Source organism: Podarcis melisellensis (assembly GCF_964234715.1).
Source record: "Podarcis melisellensis genome assembly, chromosome: 1".
Classification (NCBI taxonomy): Eukaryota; Metazoa; Chordata; class Lepidosauria; order Squamata; family Lacertidae; genus Podarcis; species Podarcis melisellensis.
In genome coordinates, this window is record NC_138528.1 from 52,125,628 (window position 1) to 52,148,456 (window position 22,829).

A 22,829-nucleotide genomic window follows, 5' to 3' on the forward strand; every position below is an offset into this window, starting at 1 on the left:
GTTGAGAGTAACATTTCAAAAGGGCATTTAGGCATTGCTGAAGCACCATTAAGAGCCAACCCCCTGCTGCCTGCCTGAAAAGTGTGTCTACAGTCTGGGACCTCTTGACCTCACTTTCGGCAGGAAATTGGGCAAATTCAAACCTCCATGATTTACTTGAGTCTTACAAACTTCTGTTGGAGAAAGGCAAACAATGCAGGTAATTAACTCAACAGAAGCCTAATTAAATCCCTATTATGGAAGCAGGGCATGAAATTGATGGTGACATAAGGATGGTTCTTCCCAACAATAGAAAACGCATCAGTCAACATTTGTTTCAGGTGCATCCAGGCCTTGTATTGGAGATCACCAACTGATCTCTCTCACTCTCTCTCACACACTCCCCACAACTGGTACTGATGGTGTAATCATCCATCACTTTCTTTGACAAAGTGCTGACACTTAGCCATGGCTCAGACAATTCTAACTCACTCCCCACCCCCAGCCGCCAGCCTTCCCAACGCTCAACCAGCTAATATTCATTACAGGAGCCACAGTAATTAACCCAAGACTGATAGGGTATTTATCGTGAATCAGTTTTATGTACAAGCCATATCCAGTTGCAAGTGTCAACTCTGCAATGCAGCAGGGCGCTCACATTGCTCGGTCTGGCATTCCTGGCTGTTTGACAGCGGTCTCCTTTCCGCAGACAGCAAAAGAAGCCAAAGCACTGGGATCCAGAACCTGAGTGGGAGGCTGGGAAACTGGCCTAACTTTTGGTGATTTTTTTTTAAGCAACATCTCCACAAGAAGCGACTCATTTGTGTCAGACTGCCATTTAGCAAAAAAAAAAAAAAAAAAAAACCCAAAACATTTTAAAGTTTCCATTTGCTACTGGAGAATTTATTTCCTTTGCTTTGGCTAAGTGAACTTTCTTCTTCTTTAACTGCATGCAGTATTAAAACTATTTTAAGACTTAATAAAGAATGAAGAAAGTTATCCCCCCCACAAAAAAGATTCTGATGGAATTCACGTCCCCTGAGATATGAAGGACTCTGAACCTCACCCCACATGGAAAGAGAAAAACTTCATTGGGGGGGGGAGCTAATCTTAAGAGTAATAAGTGAAAATGACTGATTTCCCAATGATTAGTGTATAATCATTTATAGTGTTTGTTTCCGAAAACATCTGTACTCTTATCTCCAACACAATTACAATAATTAAAAATACAACAGAAGTTCTGTGTCAACAATGCAATACCCAAGTCGAAGAACACGATTGTGATGTTAAACTTATTTTCAAAGGCAACATATAAATATGTTGCATAAATAATCAAATGAAATAAATCCCCAAGACAGAAAGAGAACAAAAAGGAGAAGATAGACTAATGCTCCTGAGCCACTTCGCTGGCACAGACTGGAGTGCAGAAGGAAGATGAAGACCACCTGCCTATTCAGCCTGCGCAACCTGCAAGCAGGATCTGAGCACCACAACTGAGATTCCCCACATGTGATTCCCAGGAACTGGTATTCAGGGGTATGCTGCTTCCAACACAGCTAACAGCCATTACTGATAGCCTGATCCTTCATGAATTTGTCCAATCCTCTTTTAAAGCTGTTCAGGTTGGTGACTATCATCACCCCTTGTGGGAGCAAATTCCATAGTTTAACTGTGCGCTGTGTGAAGGAGGACTTTCTTATGTCTCTCCTGAATCTTCTGATGACCAGCTTCACTGAATGCCCCTGAGTTCTAGCACTCATTTTCTTCATGCAATGCATGATTTTATACACCTCGATCATGTCCACACGTAGTTGCCTTTTCCTCTAAACTAAAAAAGTCCCAAGTGTTGTAGTATTTCCTCATAGTGCCTTGCCCTAACCCCGTGATCATTTTGGTTGCCACTTTTCTGAACTTTTTCTGGATCCTTTTTGAGGTGATAGGACAGTTTTGTTGAGCTAGCCAACACAATTTGAAGATCCTGTTCCTGGTTACTCACTCCTTCAGTCTCGCCCACATGCTGGTATGCACACTATGAGGGTGAATATTACTCCCCCATTGCTGCATAGCTAACATGGTGATAATAAAAGTTTTTTTACTGTTCTCATGAACAAAAGCAGTGCTATTTTCCTTCCCTCCCACAATTTTCTTCTCAGTAGCCATATTTTATTACTTTGTGAAATCATATTCTGCTTGAACCATAACAGACTACTATTATGAAAGAAGTAAGGAGGATTTAATGATACATTGATCAAAATGTTCTTTCCAACACTTTTTTAATACTAAAATTATACTTACATCATTTTTCCAAGGAAGGGTGGTTTTTGGGGGGGCTGGGTTGTTTTAAGTATCTATTGTCACCTCAATGCAGTTTCTATTATGAATTACCTGACAAGGAATACCTTTATTTTATTTTGTTCTGCAAGCAGAATGTACTTCCACTGAATGCATAGAGACAACATTCCCCCCATGCTTCCCATCCACAACTTGTCAAAGGGCAAACCTGAAGAGCTCCTTCCATTTACAGAAAGAATTTGGATCCAGGAGGCAGCTCCCACTGGAGGAAAGGAGACTGGCAAAAACTGACACCTATTTCTCCTTCCCTCCGCAACCCCTCCAACCTCTTACATGATTCTGTAGGGTCCTCAAACCTTCCAGAGCAGATTTTGAGGGGACATAGTGAGGTGCAGGAGGAACCAATGAAAAATGCCTCCTTTATTCCACCTGAGGCTGTGTCTAGTTAGCAAAGTTCTGTTCTGGGGAAGTCTTGATCTAACCCTTAATGCTGTGTTAATTTGCATAATATGTCTTGAACATAATTTCTCTTAATCCAGAATTTGAGTTTCATAATGAATATCATCAGTCACTTCTTCGGTAAGCAAAGCACTTTACTTTACCTAGGCTAAAAATAGCACTCAAACTTGCCAAGCAATTGCTTGTTTGTTTTCCCCCTTTTCAGCCAGCATTTTGTAATAACCCAGCAGCCAAGCAGGAACTTGGAACTTCTCTTTAAAACTAAAATCCTGATGATCAGCTAGTTTAAAAGGCGAAAGGGGGGTGGATTCAGTCGCATCCTCCTCCACTCCACTCCTCTTCCCTGTCGACACCTGATCAGTGGACGTTTGGGTGGTGGCAGCAGTAGGTGTATAAACCAAGCAAAAACTACAGTTTATTTACATTTCAGGCTATAAATGGTGAGAAAGACCAAGTTCAGTAAAAAAAACCAAAAAAAACCCCACCCTAAAATTCTAGAACAAGTTTTCTACTATCCTTATCCATGACAAAATAAAAATTGAACTAAGGTGCAATGGTATTTTGTGCATTGCTATTGCTGAGTCTACACATACAAGAAATGGGAGCCTTAAAAAAGAAGTCACCCGTAGAGTATGGATTTCATTGCCCCTTTAATTTGGTTTGAGATCTCTCCATGACTGAGAGTTTCCATGTTTTGTTAAACCAACCTGTAATAGGTAGCAAATCTACATTTTTTCATTTACCACTAACAGAAACTTAGCAGCTGTTAGCAACGACAAAATTAGCTTCTACCTAAATGTTGGCATGGCCTTGACATCTAAGCACCATGGTGTCTGTGCATTTTTAACAGTTTCTGTATTTACTCCATTAATTTTAGGGGCAAGTTTCTCCAAAGGTAAGTCATAATTCACACAACGACTATGCCTGTTACTTAGTCCAAACAGACTAGGATCCACAAAGATCTGTTGGCCAGTCCAAAAGAAAAACCCTGTGCTATTTTAATAGCTGTTCGTTGAGGTGTCTCTCAGGGCTGACAAGTTACTCATGTGAAAGGAAATATATTCTCCTCAAATAAGCAGGTAAGTGTCCAGCTACAGAAACACTTGAACATTTCCAATATTTTAACTGATATGTTGAAGTGTCAAGTGATCTGAAACTAAAATGGTTCAATACAGTTTTCTTTAAGTGAACATTTTTGGGCTACCTCTGTGCCAAAACCTTCAATCAAGCTGCATATAGCTATAAAGTGTATGGTCTTAAGAGGCCTTTGTCATTACCTTGTCCTACATTTTGTAGGATAGATGCCATAAAATTTCACCTGGAAACATTTCTGAAAGATATTCAGCTGATGCACTGTAAAATCTTTTCCAAACAGTATGCTTGGTAAGTTAAAGTACTCATGGCAACAGGCATAGCTTTAGTTTTTATATAAAATGCTTTTCTCAGACCACTGCTAACATGATGGCTCGATATAATAATACAGTATTGATATCCATCATCATGACAACTAAACCCACTGGACACTAATAAGACTCATGGGTGTTTTTTGTTTTTTTAAAAAACCCTCTCAAGATCAGTCCTTTAGAAAAGCAGGAGAGTTTTTCAAAACCTACTATGACTTAACTTCACACGACTAAGGCAAACTGCTTAGACTAGAACAGACAACATATTAGGGACGCTACATTTGACATGAGGTAGGAGAATATATGACAGGTTCAGCTGTTCGGGTATCTGAATCTGTAGCGTGTATAGCATGGTTTTGGTACTAATTCCTTGTGTTTGGATAAGTGAATTTTTGTATAACAAGCATTTAGATAGCAGTATCTTTGTGTAATCGGCTCTCCCTGAGTTGCTCAGAGCAACTGACATATTGGTCCCAAGCAATCTTTCCCCAAGATGGCTGATAGTAGAAGAACTGCTTAGTTTTAGCAGTAGAACCTTCATACCATTCTCTGCACTAGCTGCTTTCTCACTCTAACTTACACATGAGCCATTCTTTGAACTACCGGTATTTATCTGTTATTTCATTTAGCAGGGCATCTCTTTTCCTGTCTCACAGCCAAGTTGCTCTCTAGCAGCCAGTCACAGAGAAAATGGAGGTCTGCTGAGAAAGTACATTTATTGCTCTGCATACAGCAGGTCTCCTGGCGATTATTAAAATAGTGGTGGTTAAACTACAATTTATGACACCCATTTTGAGAACACTGAAACAGCAATGACAAAACAGAGCCATACATTTTGTACAATGGTGCTCAAAAGGTGGCACAGGAGAACTCCCTAAACATGCAATAAACTGACAAATATGAACACTCCCTTGACTCTGCAAGTGTCATAGGGATAGTAAACCAATAAATTAAAATTCTCAGTTAAAAGGATAAGGGGAGCCACAGGTATTGTTTTGCTACACACTGGGTTGTATCCAATGGAGTGCAAGAGGACTTCAACTTGCACAACAAGACTTCTGCTTTCATTTCCTCCCTGCTGTAGCACCCCTAAAATCTACTCTGGAGAGTCCCTCTGGAGTAGAAGCTTGTAAGATGTCCTAACTTCTTTATTGGAGATTAGTAACAATTCCACCTTCTACATTTTGCAATGTAATCATGGAATAGCACTACAATCACCAAAATTCAGCAATAATAATCAGTTTCTATTGTCAGACAGAGCATGCCTACAGCAATCACTCATTTGCCATCCTGAGTCCAACATTTACTATTCTCAGACAAAAAGCTTTCCCGGCCACGTTCTTGGAAGTACCTCTGCTAACAAGTAGTTCAAATTTCTTAAAGCAGAAACACAGTGCACTTATCTTAAGAACTGTTTGCAATGGCCAAAATTAGACCTTCTAACATATGACAATAGCTTAAGACTCCCATTTTAAGAGAAAAGAGAAATAGTGTAGCAAGCTAATACACAAATATTTCCCTTTAGGCTATATTTTGGACAAAGTTAAGTGAAATTTGTGTTTACCAGCAAAATATAAAATATCAGCAGATCACAATGGGAGTCTATTTTTGAAGAGGCCCAGCATATTAAATGTAATAGAAATATAGCTCTACTTACAATTGCTGGGGGATCATTCCATTCTTCATATGATGTGGCAGCATATGGGTAGATCCTGTCATTGATAATCTTGAGGGTTGCCAAAGCAATAGCTTTCATTGATTGAAAGTAAGCTTCCCAGAACCATCTTGCCTGCAAAGAATAATGAATAGTATTTTCACAACATATTTATGTCAGACAGAAATATCAAACATCTGTATATGGTTTAAACATATTTGTGTCACATGCAACTGTCGCTAAGAAACTGAATCTAGGAGGGGGTTTTGAAGACTAAAGCAGATCTGGTTCTCAGTGACTCCACCATGTTATACAGAAGTTTCTCCCAACACTGGGCTGTTTCAGCCCAGACTGATCCCACAGAGTGATGCCGTAAACACATAGATTCACTAAATCACCACAGCTGTCCAACCTGGAGCCCTCCAGATGTTTCTGACTCCAACTGTCATCAGCCCCAGACAGCATGGCTGAAGATCAGGAAAGATGGGACGTGTGCCCCAAACATCTACAGGACATTAGACTGGGGAGGCCTACTATATACACATCATCCATGCACATATAAAACTAGTGTGCCAGCTGCACCCATTCCTGGAGCCGTCCAATCTGGCTACAATGATGCACACCTTAGTTACATTCATCCATTCATCCTTAGTTACATGCTGCAATGTGCTTTTGAAAAGTGTTTGGAAACTTCAGTGGATCCAAGATGCTGCGTCCAAATAGCTGACCCAAGCCAGTTACAAGGAGAAGAGAAGCTCATTGTGACAACAGCTGCACTGGCTACTGGTTCATTTTTTGTCACAATTCAAAGTGCTGGTTATGAACTATAAAGCCATATATGGCCATGAGCCTGGCTGGGCTTTAAAATCTTCTAGGGATGCCACCTTCACAGGCAGGCTTGCCATGCACCTAATTATAGACAGCAATTTTGGAGTCACAGGTGAGCTTCCTTAGTGAGGATATGGAATAGGCAGGAAAACATGGCCAAAAAGGTTGATCAGACTTGCCTTTCTTGTTCTTTAGACAGTAAACATGTAATGGTAGTGCACCTAAAAAGCAGGAGAGGCAATGGGTCTGGCCCTATTTTATCTTATTTATTTGCTGCAAAAACAAAAAACCTCAAAACAGTTTACTGTTTCCTGATAATAAATATACTGTAGAAAAAGCTAAAAAAAAGTAGAGACATCACCTTGCCAACAAAGGTCCGTATAGTAAAAGCTATGGTTTTCCCAGTAGTGATGTATGGAAGTGAGAGCTGGACCATAAAGAAGGCTGATCGCCGAAGAATTGATGCTTTTGAATTATGGTGCTGGAGGAGACTCTTGAGAGTCCCATGGACTGCAAGAAGATCAAACACATCCATTCTGAAGGAAATCAGCCCTGAGTGCTCACTGGAAGGACAGATCCTGAAGCTGAGGCTCCAATATTTTGGCCACCTCATGAGAAGAGAAGACTCCCTGGAAAAGACCCTGATGTTGGGAAAGATGGAGGGCACAAGGAGAAGGGGACGACAGAGGATGAGATGGTTGCGGGAGGCAGTGTAAGACAGAAGTGCCTGACGTGCTCTGGTCCATGGGGTCACGAAGAGTCGGACACGACTAAACGACTAAACAACAACAACAACAAAAGAAAAAGCTATTCCTATTCTAGCCCTTTAGAAACAATGGCTACTGGTGCCATATACTGCAAGCAGCCAAATCCAAACTACAGAACTCAAAACGCAAGGATGTACACAGAGAACATATTGTCTTGTTATCATTTTAAATTCACTGCCAATTATCAGAATATTTTTCAAGAAAAAGAGGTGCCAGAACTCACCATGAACACTTCCCTGGTTCTCTTATAATGGCAATGGCGCCCACCCAAGAGGTGCTGGAACTGAGTTCCAGCGAGTTCTGGCTGAAAAAAGCCCTGAGAATAGGCAATGGGTAGCTTTTTAAAAATGTAATTAATTCATTCCTTGCTTCTCATACAGAACTGCAACAAAACAAATTTGTAAGGACTTGGGAATCAAATTGATTCTGAAAACTATCAACCCCAAAGGAAACATACTTTGCCAATAATCATATCTCAAGCGGTCTGGCCTTACAGAAGTTATTTTCTCCACTTAATTGTTTCTGCAGAGATCTCCAACACAGTTAAGTGTCCAGAAGGCACTTAAATTTAAAGACCTCCCCAAGGCCCAGTATCAGCCAGGAGGAATATCTGCATGTGTTTGTGTAGGACAGCCAGCCAGCAAGGAAAACAGTATTTTTCCCCTCAACTGCATTGACTGCGCATAAAATTTCAGAGCACGATAAAAAGACAAAGGCATAACACAGCTGGTCATGAGTTACTGATGCTTATCAGGTTGACTTCCTAACTGTGAAGAAAAACCAGCAACACAAATATACCGTATTATTCGCCCTATAGGACGCACTTTTTCCCCTCCAAAAATGAAGGGGAAACCTGGGTGCGTCCTATGGGGCGAATGTAGGCTTTCGCTGAAGCTTGGAGAGCGAGAGGCGTCGGTGCGCACCGACCCCTCTTGCTCTCCAGGCTTCAGGAACACATCCGCAGACTAGGCAGCCCTGCGGGAGTTCCCGCAGGGCTGTCTATGCTGTGGATAGCAGCCTGCTTCCCAGAGCGCCGGGCGCACTGAAAGCAGAGCGCCCGGCGCTTCGGGAACACATCCGCAGCCTAGGCAGCCCTGCAGGAGTTCCCGCAGGGCACCCTACGCTGCGCATAGCAGCCTGCCGCCTGGCGCGAGGAGCGCCCTGAAGCAGAGCGCCCCACCCACCGGGCAGACATCCGCAGCATGTTGGAGCCCCGCGCGCCAGACAGACATCGGCCAGCCCCACAAGCTCGGGGGGCAGCAAGGAGGCGCAGCGCCGCCACCCCGCTGTTCCCTGACCTGGTTCGGTTTCCCCGTCCTGGTTTTTTTTGGGGGGGAAATAAAGGGGAAAAAACTAGGTGCGTCCTATGGGACGAAAAATACGGTAGTCATGGTGAAATAACAGAATTAAACACAACTTATGAAATTATGCAGTTGTACTGTGTGGCTGAAGACTCTCACTGCTATGTACAAATAAATTATTGTCCTTGAACAGATAAAGTGGTCTCTGTATTACAATAAGCTCTCAAGCAGGACAGGGAATGCTTAGTGTCTATTAAATACAGAGTGCTTTTCTGTGCCTGCAAAATGGAACAAGCCCATTATCCTTTACAAGTTGTCGGTTCCAAGTCCCCTATAAAAAGAACAAGCTCCAACCAGAAGATTCTGAAGATGTAGTTTCTGAGACCAATACATGGATTCCCATAGCCAAGTTGTCAGTTAGTAATGAAAAACAGGGTTGACGTTCACCCTGGGTTCATTGCAGAATTCATACAGAAATAGACCTACAACACAGTGCTGGTTTGTCAGTTGCACAGTAGTATGCAACGTCCCTAAATTTCAGCCGCATATCATTTACAGTTTTCTTTCCATTAGTAAAAAGTGCTGGAGGCAAAAAAATCCCACCAATGGGGCACTGCCCCACCCTCAACCAATGTTAATGTACTAGGAGGGGGAATTGCCCCCAATGGTATTTCACAGCAAAGATTGACCCAGAGAAGCAGACCTGAATTTTTGTAACATTTCATCACCCTAGGACACACAAATTCAACTTGGGGTAAAACAACAACAACAACCCCCAAAAACCAGTCTGTTAGATTCTTAGTTTCTGTTTAAGAATTAATGTGTTAGCTAACATATCCCACGTGGTTTTTCAAGCAAAAATTGCTCCAGGGAAGCAGATTAAAGTGATATTCTCCTGACACAACACACATGGCTTGTGACAGATGTTCTATAGGTCTGGTTCAGACACAACACTAAGTCTAACATGGTGGGTTATCTGAAAAAATTGTATCTGCTCCACACAAGCCACAAGATGTAGCCAGGGTTTATGCTTGGCTAACGTCTGGGTTTATTTGGTTCCGTGTGTGTGTGTGTGTGTGTGTGTAAGCATAAGCCCAGGTAGCCAAACCATGTCTTAGCTCCGAAAAGCATAAAAGCAGGACTGAGGAGAAGCCAAGTGGTTGTGATTTTTATTCCACGTAGTGCATACTTGCATGTTCATGCTTAGTCATGGTTTGGCTTAGTATGACAGGCAAACTGCACCACGGGGGATGACAACTTTTGGGTAGAAAACTACCCCATAAATCTGTCTATGGTATGGCCATTTTTTTGTTTTCCTTCCTTCAGTTAATATGTGTATCCTAGTTAATATGTGTCCTTAGCTTAGGCTTCTAAGTAGGAAATCATCAGGAGAACTGTAAGATATTTTAATAGTTCCTGTATGATGAGAATAATTAAATAAAGTAGCTTATGTGCTGCTTTCAAAATGCACAATTGATTTTCACAGGCATTTGGCCTGATTCAAAAGGGCTCTTCTTATGTTCCTATCTGTATACGCCATATTCTTTCCATATTCTGTATCTTTTGCAATCAACAAAAACATCCAGAGGCTTTTCAGTTCTGCTATTGGGTGTTCCAAGCTATTGGGTGTTCCAAGCCAAGTGCTTCAATAACAGGAAGTTTTCACACACCTTAATGAGGATGTTCGCAAGCAGCATGCAAAATCATCCATGTATTTCCATGAAACCTGGAAATATTCCAGATTGAAATATTAGTATTTTTCTTGTAAATATCCAGGTCTGCACTATTATTTCATAATAGTGAAGAGCTATTAGTTTAATCATTTTGGCCCCATCAAATGCCCTCTCCGCTCAATTTTATACTGTGGAAACAGGTTTCTGTGATATGATGTAAGAGTGTCTATAAAAAACTCAATTCCTGCAGGATGCATTCACCTCCTCAAACTTCTACTAGAAACATCAAAAAGAATGTAATGTCTATCCCACGAAGGATGGGGAATTAGGAAGACATGAAAGGAAAGGGAACAATTTTTATAGCCGAAATATCTATGCCCATGTATAGCCAAATAATTATTAATTTAAAAAGATAATGATGCAAGGGTTTAATCTACTAGCAATCTTTCTTCTTTTAAGTTGTGTTTCATTGAGGCAAAATCCAAAACTTTCCAAGGAGGCTGCAAATCTTCAAACAGATGTTTTCAGAGCTCAGTGAATCCTTCCCACCTTGTTTGCTTTTTCCAGGGAAAAAACTGATTAGCATGGCTAGTCAGTCATCCAGTACTGTCCAATACACAACATTACTAAGCACAACAGGAAATTCTTCTGCTTAAGAAGAAATGCCCCTTCCCTATTTCATCAAAGAAAGCTTTGATTCCCCCCCCCCCCCCACTGTGCACGTAATTTAAAAACTTAGACGAAAAGGAAACACAGGTAATTGGCACTATCACATGGCACAACTTTTTCTGTCTGATTTGATTTTAAATCAGAGAGACAGATTAAATTGAGTGATTCTAGATACAAAAAGTCCTCTCCATCAGAGAGTTGACACTTGCTGAAACATGACAATTCAGCTGTGGGAACTGCCCTGTAGAATAAGGTGTCAGGACAGAGTTTCTGGGTTGAACTTCTCTGCATTTTTGCTGTTGTTGTTCTGGCACCTTAGCCCTATTTCATCACTACCTGTCAACCAGCTGCAGCTGTTTGGCTATTAAACATGCCTCATTTGGTAATCCATGCATGTGGAGACCAAGGTATTTCTGCAATGAGGCTCTGTGCTTAAAGCTCCACACTGGACTATTTATTTGTCCTGCTTTTCATCCTTGCCTGCCCCCTGGAATTTCCTTCAAATCAATTTATTAGGTGGTCACAGATCCATTCCGTTCTAATCCATTTCATATCATGGAGAACCAGAACCTACTAGAATTCTGGTCGTCACTAATTTTTTTAGAGTTTGTGACAACATCCTAGAAGAACTAATAGATATGCAGTATTAGACATCCACGTTGTGACCGTCTATGAGCCAGCTCCATCATAGCTCAACCTCTTTAGTATTTTACAGACCAGGCAAAATAACTTGTACTTTTAGCTGCTTTCAAGAACAGCTGCTGTTGTGCTGTTTTTGGAGTGGATGTCCTTTATTATTGTAGTGTAATTTTTGGTTCTTACAAAAGAATTGTGGTTTTTATAAAGTAAATTAACAAACAAGCTCAGGATTGAGGGATGCACAGGAATAAGCAGCAGACGCAAAACTAATTTGCCTATTGTATTTGTTATGTAAAGGAACGATGCACTTAATTTATAACACTCTTCTGTTTATAACTTTAGTTAAACCATTCAAACCTGATAAATAATTTCATCTTCTATACTACCCATCTGTTTCATCTTTTCCCTCTAAGTTATCTCTTCCTTTCTCTGGGTTTGATCCAGAAAAGGCAGACCACAACTCCACTTGTACAATGGGGTTTGCAGGTTCCTATTTGTTCCCCACTGCAGTGCTATGTACCCCATAAAGAGCTGCTTCTAGGGTCCAGGGATCATATGGGATAAGGCACAAGGGGCTGAAGTGGGACATGGAAGCAACAGAATCCAGGAACCCTGTGTTGCATTGCTGTAGTGCCTCTCCACTGGCAACAAGACATTTTGGGTTCAAGAAAGTATGTTTAAATGCATCTGTGCAGCTATAAGGCCTATGGGAAAGGGGAGGAGGCCCATGTGATTGGGGTGGCCTGGGAGTTGCAATTAGAATCTTATAAATCTTATTTGAATAAAATTTCAAAAAGGTATGTGGGGCCTTCATGAGTTTACACATGACATCAGGCAGATGGATGGAGTTCAGGGGAAATGGCCTAGCAGGCAAAATGAGGAGATCTGGAAGGCCAATTTTGATCGATGTGCGCTAGGGTCCCCCACCCATTGGTATACAAACAAATGTTAGCGTTAGCTTCTCACGTGTTTAGCTCCACCAAGATGCATTTATTGGGAAGAGCACAATCAATTTATTCCACATGCATGCACGCCTCCACTTGAGGAAGGAAACGTCTGTACCACATGTACCTCATAAATATTGGCAATATTGGAACTTTCCACACTCCCTAACAAGGTAGTACAGTATAACACAATCTCAGGCCAGACTTGGTTTTAACACAACAATATGCTAATAAGAGAAGCTGAAGTATATGGTAGATATTTAGAATAATCTTTTTGCCAGGATCAAGCAGGAATGTAGCATTTGCAGAAATCTACACACTGAAACTAATAACCATAGATACTAGCCTTCGCCATGTTTTGGACTACAATTCCCATCATGCCTGACCATTGGCTATGATGGTGGAGGCTGATGGGAGTTGGTGACCTCCCAGTTGTTTTGGATTCCCTAGCAGGGGAAAGTTGATTTAGGCAAAAATGCTATTTTCCTTAAAAATGCACATGCTTAACTACCTATTCCGTCCCCCCAGGCCTGCACAGCATCAAGTTATATACTGCAGTTTATTGCCATAGCATGAGCAAAACTTGCTGTTAGCATAATTAGAGATGCTTCATCATACTGCACAATGACAAACGTCTTAACTTAATATGAAAAAAATAATACTGGCAAAATGCACAAAAAGGCAGTATTAATGAAAACAGATTAATCACATGGGGGCTACATCAGCAGGGGAAAACTTTTGGCTTGCATCAATCACCCAGACCAAAGTTCTAGTCGGAAAAGAGAAAAATCAGCCAAGAGAAAGGGAGAAAGACTTGGAAGAAAGCAATAAAAGTTAATTGCCTAACCTAACGGTCAGGCGCCATAGCATTGCAAGTTGTTGCCCCACTGCAAGAGTCAAGTGTTCCCAGAGTGCCACACTTCACACCGTTTATGAGGTCCTGAAGTGCTACCATTTTCATGTTGGCAGAGGTTACTTTAATGGCTTTCTTTTGGAAAAGCTTTATAGAAAACCAATACATCTTTTACTACCTTCAGGTAAGCAAAACAGAGGTGACTGTTCTAACAGTACTGCAATTATCCCTAATTTTATTTGTCCTGGTCTTTGTCCTTTATTAAACTTTTAGTCTTTGCAAAGCCAACTCCCTCCACCCAGACTCTGTTTCAGCTTCTGGCCATAAATTTTCACAAGCTTCAACTTATCAACATATCCACTGCCATTAACAGTACATCTGTACCTGATGCAAATCTAAACCTGATATCCTATGAAATACTGCAAACGTGCATTAAGTTTGTATTAATACAAGTCCCGCTGATTTCACAATTTTTTCATGTGGGAGGCAAGCCACATAAATGCACACTGCATCAGATTGCTCTCACAAGGATTGGGGACCCTGCAGAGCAGATTTGGGGGGCTCACAGAGGGGAGGAGAAGAAGGGGAGGTCCTATTCCATGAACTCCACTTACGTAGTATTGGATAAAACCTATTTTGTTACATGTTTATTTATTTCATAAAACTTATCACTGCTTGACTGTAAAAAAACCTCAAAGTAGTTCCACAGTGATCCACTGAAACTTGATAATAAGCTAATAGAAACTGAAGGAAGACGCTTTCCACTAAAAAAAAAGAGTATCTTAGAGAATTGTATTAGGCCAGTTTGTAGGTTACTTTCCAAAGAAAATTATTTAAGTGATATGAAACTTGGAGTGAACACCCTCACACTCTAGGAAAGAGTAAAAAGTGAACAGGATATACTGTGTTTATCTGACATGATACTTCCTTGAACTTTTTAAATAAAAAAACAAAAGAAAATTTTGCACCGACAGACTGGGTGAGCAAGGGATGCTTCATTCAAAACAAACACAGTACAGCCCAGCTAACTTATTAGCTGCTGTGGATATTGAGGTGGAAGGAACATGAGAACCCAAGATTCATACCAAGTAGAGAGTTGACATCCCCTCCCCACAAAAAAGTAAACGGTGTTTCCGTGCGCTGCTATGGTTCACCAGAAGCACCTTAGTCATGCTGGCCATATGACCCAGCTGTCTGCAGACAAACGCCGGCTCCCTCGGCCTATAGAGCGAGATGAGCGTGCAACCCTAGAGTCGTCCGCGACTGGACCTAACAGTCAGGGGTACCTTTACCTTTACCCCACAAAGAAGTAACGAGTAAACAGGCCTGGCAATGATGGACTGCTGTATAAATGCTTTTTAAAGCATTTAAAACAGGACAGGGAGAAAAGGAAGTTTGTATTGGCATTCTACCCTGCTGGTGAACTCCCCCATGGTATCTTAGTTGGCCCCTATCCAAGAATACTGAGATCATCGAGCCACCAACTGACCCCATGGTCTTTATGGTACTTTAATGCCAAGCCTAGCTAAAACTACCATTGCAAGCATTTGGCAAACTGAGATGCCAACCTAGGAAATTTGAACTCTCACTTTGTAAGAACACACATTAGGAATATTTCATTATTGATCAGACCAGAAACCTGTATGTAAGGAATGAAATCTTAGCTAGTACCAACATTTGTTTTGTAGTTTCAGATTCACAAGGAGCACCAAGGTCACAGTTCAAAATCCTTGTCTGACCCTCCAGATATTGGTCACTTGGGAGTTGCCTTCTATAGGTTCTCAGTTTCATTGCTGTAAACTACTGACATCACAGACGAGTCCCAGTGGTGAGGTTAAAAAGGGAAGATATGTTGTGTTACTAACTCTACATTTTATTGATCCTTATTCTGAGTTTGCATTTCAGTAGTATTCAAAGCATCATTTTATGCAAGTCATTCAGATGCATAATAGCAAAAGAGAAATATTACAAATGTCTACTAGTGCCAGACTTGGCACACTTGCCAGTGTTCTATGTTCTTGCTCAGCTCTAATGATGGCAAATACTGCGTGAAGACACATGTAGGCATTTGCATATCTAAGCAAGGACATTGATGTAACATATCCTCCCTCCTCCAATTTCAACTTGGTAACCTGAAGGTTGGATTACTGCACTCTGCTATTTGTGGGGTTCCTCCAGAGCAGCTTGTGTAGAACATGGTAGCTAGGTTGCTTGTTAAATGCAGGTGGTAGTTCCCCCCACCCACCCACCCACCCTCTTTTCACGATTTGCACCGGCTGCCAATTTGCTACCAGACCAAGCTCAAGGTTTGGGTACTAACATATAAGGCCCTACAGAGCTCAGGACAGGTTACTGACTGCACAATAACCTGCCATCAAATTTATCTCAAGTAATGAAGACAGTTCAACCAAGGCTGGCACACCTGAAAAATATATCAGCAATACTCTGCAAGCAATTGTGTTGGGCTGGGAGGGAGGGAACAGACAACAGCAACTCCTCTAGATTCAAACCATGGTCGCTAATCATATACTAACCAAGCTAGGAATGAATAATGCCTGGGTGAAAAGGTGAGTTTTAAGCTGGCACACACACACAAAAAGACTCAGGACTGCCATATTTCAGAGGGGAGGGACAATAGTTACAGACAACAATGTTACTTTGAAGGAGGAAGAGCAGAAAGACCATGAGATTTCTTCTACAAAATCATACCTAATTCCACTGAAGGAGATACATCAGAACAACAGAAAACAGCCAGGCAGTACGAAGTTTGTAGTGCAGTCATACCTCGGGATGAATACGCTTCAGCTTAAATATTTTCGGATTGTGCTCCGTGGTGACCCGGAAGTAATGGAGCGCGTTTTGCCACTCACACATGCACAGACACTTAAAATGACGTCACGCGCATGCGTGGAAGCGGCGAACGTGACCTGCGCACGCACAGTCTTACATTCGCTTCAGGATGCGGACGGGGCTCTGGAACGGATCCCGTTCGCATCCTGAGGTACCACTGTATTGATCTTTCAGAGCAATGTGTCAATAAGCAAGGACAGACACAGGAATTCTACAGGGGAATTTTTACAATCCTTTTGTCTAAATGTTTCACAGATCCAACATTCTGCTTTGTACTTATCACCTCACAAACCCAAATCCACAGATATTCACATCTGCTTCAGTTACTGCCAACACAAGAGGGGTTTGCCAGGAATGGGGAGAACAAAAATCAGTGCTATGCGTAAATACATAACGCATTATGACTGCCAACTGAAAAAGGATTCAGCTACACTTTCTGACAAGTGACGGACAGCTCCCGAAACAGAAAGCAATAGGTTTCAAGTCTCGAGGGTATCGCTTTCAAATATGTCAGTGTTCTAAGGGTGGATCAGTTTTCCCTGCTGCAGGCATCCAGCTGAGAGGTGAAGTCCCAAGAAAAACATAGGAATCCAACAGCAAGCCTTTGAGGTGGCAAGAACCAAGAGAGGTTCAAAGACAAGGCTGGTCAGTGGGTAGCACCTCCAAGCACCACGGAGGTTAGAGGTTAGTAAAGCAGGAGCCACTGTCCAATAAAACTGTGTTTAGAGAACCCACTCGGCAGATAAATTGAGGCTCTGTTTACACCTTTCCCAGCTTTCTGAGCTATCTACTGATGCTTCCTACTGTGATTTGGTACTATGTCCCCTAGCCATCTCCCTTGGTCGACAGCTGCCCTGGCTCTAGACTGGGCAGGCTTACAACATGGCTGGAAACTTTTAATCAGTATCCAACATCATGAGTAAATAAATACAAAGGGCCTGCTGCCACAACAACATCGATCTTATTTGAGATTTCTCATTATTGCCATAGCAAGGGAATAGAAGATTTAATTCCTTTGAATGCAGAGGTTAAATATGAAGGAAATTCAGGACCAAATTTATTTTTGCTTCAAATAGGGATCTGTTTTATTACAGGGCTGCCCTTTATCCTAGACTACACAAGGGATGCCTCGTATCTCACAAGGTCCTCAGTGTCACAGTATTCCATAAAGTGTGTAACCAAGAAAAGCTCTAATGATAATTTTGTTCTGGTGACCAGTGTTTAATAAACAGAAGATGAAGAGTTTGCTCAGAAGTCAAGCACTAAGCCCCACTATGAGGGGTGGATATGATCACTTAGGAGCAGATACTTTTCACAGACTCACGAGACACTGTTACTGTTTCTCATTTTCAGGACTGATGCCTGGCCCCAAAATAGGTTTAGGTCTGAACCCTAGGACCCCTAGACTTCAAATAAGAAGGCCTCCAATTAACTGCAGAAGGGAGAAACCTAGAAGAAGGGGAGGCAAGGAGTTATTTCAGCCCGGCATTCGCTCCTTGAGCCACATGAAGTTTGATTAGTCTTCCAGTGCCTTATGCCACCCATTTACTGTGATGTCACAGGAATATATACATATTAGTGCAGGTTTACAGGTGACATGTTCACAGGTAGAGGATCTAGCACTGTAAATGCTTTGTTTAAAAAAACTGCATCCCCAAAATTCTAACAATGCTTCATTACATAAGAACCAAGAACACTATGTGAGAAATGAGGTAACTAGGGTAAAAACACTTATGGACAAATTTATAAATATAGAAAATATTATTAGATGCTAAGGATTCTTATAACTTCTGGCAAGCAGCCACGTAATAGAAGATTCTTTTTCACCTTACTGCATGATCCTTCTTAAGATCCAGCATAACAGAAGCATATTCTTTGCAGGATCAAAAAAAATTGAGGTGATATAATGTAACAGAAACTTACAAAAGTAATACTTTCAGCTTCCATATTTTGGTGAGTGATTTTTAAAACATGTTATGTTGTAGACACACATACAATCTCTCTTAATGGGAAACGGAGAGCTTCTGCTTCATACATCTGATAAGATGGAAAAGTGTCCAGGGTTGACATTTATGAAGGTAGAAATCTAGAGAGGCACTCTGGGAGGATTAAAGTGGGGTTAGGCTCTCCAGTCACACGATCTAAAATAGTACAAATGGCAGATGGATAAAAGTTCTTTTCAATGTGATAATGATTCTAAAGAGCCTCAGAAAGAGGCTGTTTTCCCTCAAGGGGAAGACAGATGGCTGAAAGTCAAATATACTAATTAAATGCCTTTCAAATATCTAGCAGTTGCCTGTACATTCTCCTTTAATAATCCGTGCATTCTCCGTGCATAATAATCCTTTAAAAATCCATGCATTCTCATTTTTTCATACACAACCAAACACAGACTACGCTTTGATTGGAGATAAAGAAATAATCTGTTGTACACTATATAAGCAGTCTAGTATGAGGCTGTCCTAGGCAGATTTCTCTCCAGTTCCCATCTCCATATTCTTCACAATCCATTTGGTGCAGAACTTTTTCCCGGGTTAAAAAAGGAGAGGTTTCACACGCCTGCATATATTGCCTGGAGCCAGTAATAGCTCATATAGCTGTCAACGAACTGATAAGAGTCAAAATTACTCCACTGAGTCCCCTTTAAAGAAGAGCCAAAAGCAGCACATTAAACGAAAAAGGGGAAGGGTCACAGAAACCAGTCACTCATGCTGTTTTAAAGTGGCATTAAAAACAAATAAATTATTTACTCCTGCAAATGTCTCATTTGACCTGGAGACTGAAGCCCACTTGGAGGTCAGAGTTGAGACATTTGGAACAAAAGCAAAACACGCTGCCACTGCAATGCTTCTTCTGAATAAAGAGGTCAAAGCAGCACTAATCCCTCCTCTTTGGCATAAAAGGGAGACAGGCAGTACAGAAAACTTCAGGCTTGCTACCCAATTAAGCAGAGGGTATCTTTGCTTGTTTTATAATAAATCTCTTTTAACTGGCTCACAGAAGGACAAAAGGGCTCAGGCAAAATCCACCAACAGTATCTCCCATACAAGCTCCATTACTATGAACAGAAATTATATGAAGATCAGCTCCATTAAACTATTTTTAGAAGGAACCCATTAACCCAATCATTTTCCTCCCCTCGATACAGTACAGTAAAACCAACCTTCTGAAATATAACTACATTGTAATATAAAACTCTCTCTCATATATCATGTTATCAACAAGAACAAACACCAACTCTTCAGGTCTGGAATTACCGTAAGTGTTTCTTCACCAGCCCAGAGTTTAGACAGTTTTAAATGTTTAAAAAGTGAGACTATGGTCCTCCACCTGCCCTCAGGCTATTCCCAGATTAAGTTTACATCCAAGGATGCAGAATTGGCTGCATTATCAAGCTCCTGCAGCCAATCAGAAGCCGCGTCGGACGTCCGGGTTCCAAAGAATGTTCACCAACTGGAACACTCACTTCCAGGTTTGCGGCATTTGGGAGCCAAAATATTCAACTTGCAAGGCATTCGGGATCCAAGGTACGACTGTATTCTTAAAATGCCATGGCACTTTAAGAGCTGAGGCTCTGTAGGTTCAAAATGGCATGCAGGAAATCTGATTGCTACTGCACTACCCAGCTGATGGGCAGGAAGCCATTCCTGAAGCAGAGCCTGGCTGAACGGCTACCCTGCCTCTGCCGGAGTGGTGAGGGGGTTCTTCTGTACTTCCTTGTGCCTTGGGTACCTGAGCCCCAAAAGGGGAAAGGCAAAAAGCCTCCAGGAAGGAAGGGGGAAGAGGAAAACAAGGAAATGAAGAAAAAAATCCGAAAGGGAAGCTCCGCTGAAAAAAAGGTAATCCATTAAGCTAAGCGTTGAAAATCCAAAGCAGGGAAATTAAGTTGAAAAGGAAATAAAATTAGAAGCACTCCACGTGTTGAATTACTGAATTTCTTCAGCACTAAAAGACCCTGTTTGCGCAACTGAAAAGCCAGGGCCAGTCCGGAAAGCGTGGGATGACTCCTCCCCCCGCAAGGATCTACATGTGACCCTGTCCACTCAGAGAACAGGAGCCATCGAGACAATAAAAATGAAGTACAGTGGTACCTCGGGTTACATATGCTTCAGGTTACAGACTCCGCTAACCCAGAAATAGTACCTCGGGTTAGGTTAAGAACTTTGCTTCAGGATGAGAACAGAAATCGTGCTCCAGCAGCACGGCAGCAGCAGGAGGCCCCATTAGCTAAAGTGGTCTTCAGGTTAAGAACAGTTTCAGGTTAAGAACGGATCTCCGGAACGAATTAAGTACTTAACCCAAGGTACCACTGTAGTTGTTCCTGTATGCAGGCATGCATAGTTCTTTTCTACCAACTTCAATACCTTTTTCCAGTTTCTCTGCACTTTTGTGATTCTGTGACTTTTGTGACTTACAAGCAGATCAAAGACAGAGATCTACAGGAAGTGACAGGAGCCTATGACAAATGCAGAGCTTTCTTTGGATTTGCCACTCACAGGAGCATCTAGTTTTCTGGCTCCATGTGAATCTAATATGAGGGAGGGAGGGTTTGAGAAGAATGCTTACTAGGTGGCTTTTTTTAAAGAAATCAGGCTGGCAACAGAGCTGCTTAGCAGACATGGGGTGGTCTCAGAAATCCATGTGTTCAGCCAGCTTGCTATCAGTTTCATAAGTTCAATTGGCTCATGTCTCTTCCAAGTGGCAAGTCTGCTGGGGTTAGATAAAGCCAGAAGAAACCTCTGGTTTCTGTAAAACTAAAAGGAGGGGCTGGGGTGGGGGGTAATGGGGACATTCACATACTCCAAGCACACATGGACACCATATTTCCATTCTTTCAAGGCATAACTGCATGGGATTAAGCATGAACACAAATCAGTTTGCAGGATTAGCAGTCAAAGATGTGTCAGAAATTCAGGTGGGCTTGAGGCCTTGTACGGCAAACTGTTTAGCCAATTTGATTATAAAAAGTCTAGATTGCTGGACTTGCCCAAGGTCTCATTGCAAGCAAGTCAGCAGAGAGAAAAGAGGACAAGAAAGCCTAAGCCACACAATCCTTAACCATAAAATACCACAGCTTCTCAACTCTGGTTTATATATTATGTTTTCCTGGCAAAGTAAGTTTATATTAAATAAATTTTGCCTCCACAATATCCAAGTACTTTTCCTGGGGGCTAAAGTAACACATGGACACATATTGCACACTCATCTTAAGAGATGATTTAATTCAAAAAGTATGGAATACATTTCTACCTCAGCAGCAGAGACTCACCCCCCCAAAAAAAGGGGGGTTTCAGGCCTTTCTGTGCTGCAAATGTATGCCATTTCTTGTCTAAAAGATACTTTTTAAGGACTAAATCACAACAACCTAGAATGCTAAAAACAATGATTTCAATCAAAATTTGGGTGCCCAGGAATCAGAAAATCAATTTCAGTTTTAGAGCAAATAATATACTTTGACAGGTAAGAAGCAAAACTAGGGATAAAGTTGGCCACCAAGAAACCATCCAATGATGACTTTCACAATGTCAGTAATCTTTGATCTGAGAAATAGAAAATGCAGAAGAACAACTCCTCATAAAAGATGGAGAGAGATAAGCTATTTGACAGAGTTTAGGAAATTAAAATCTCAAGAGCAGAAAGAAAAAGTTTACAGATGGGTAACACATCATAATTATAAGTCCACAAATGGGCTCCTGCAAAAGCAACCAAGTTTAATGATTGATATTACATCCTAAAAATAATATGTGGAAGTTGAGAGGGCCCGGAGTTGCCTACATGATCCATGATAAACCCCAACTCCACTATGTATTCCACACTGTAACAGAACATACAATGGAGAGTAAGCATCGAATCATCTCCCTAGAATTCAACATTATTGTTTTGCCTCCAGCTTCCCCATGTGCAGCTGAAGCACAAAAAGCTAAATATCTCCTTAGAAATATTTGTTATTAAAACTTGAAGATAAATGAAATTGGTCAAGGAAGAGTTTAAAAGTATTGCGATTTCAAACCCAACAACCATGATTAAATTTAGCAGAGACTCAAAAGCTAGAGCCTGCAAATGAAGAATCTTGAATCTTTTCTCAATTCAGCGCTAGGCCAGGCGAGGCCAAACAATGTAACATCATTTAGAACCAACATCTGAGTAGCGATGACCTTCAAATTCACATCAGATAGTACAGAAGGTGGTAGGCAGGTAAGAGTTTGTTCTAACAGAAACCTCATTCTAACAAAAATCATTTTAAGACTCTTAATGAGGGAGTTTGCCCCTGGTTCAGCCAGCACCCTTCTGCCTGTATGTAGTACAAGATTCTCTTACAGCTTTTGCCACACAGTTGAAAGCCACATAATTTTTTTCCCCCTGCTCTGGCTGTAGTGCTCAGAGCCATTAGGATAGTAGTCCAAAGACACATAGTCCCAAACAGGCAAAAGAACTAGGAAAATGGAGATAGCCTAGTCTTGCTCTTACAAAAGATTTGCACTGTAAAGGGCTTTGGTCACTCACCCCACCACCATCAC

The 22,829-nt window shown here is 41.4% G+C and overlaps 1 protein-coding gene across 3 annotated transcripts in view; it reads right to left on the bottom strand.

Moving 5' to 3' along the window:
* EXT2 (exostosin glycosyltransferase 2) overlaps positions 1 to 22,829 on the bottom strand; it is an 82,598-nt gene that overhangs the window by 35,942 nt on the left and 23,827 nt on the right. For all 3 annotated transcript variants that reach the window (XM_081891586.1, XM_081891587.1, XM_081891588.1), the window contains one exon: positions 5,791 to 5,922. In XM_081891586.1, the coding sequence (XP_081747712.1) occupies positions 5,791 to 5,922 (132 nt within the window). The remainder of the gene's footprint in view (positions 1 to 5,790; positions 5,923 to 22,829) is intronic.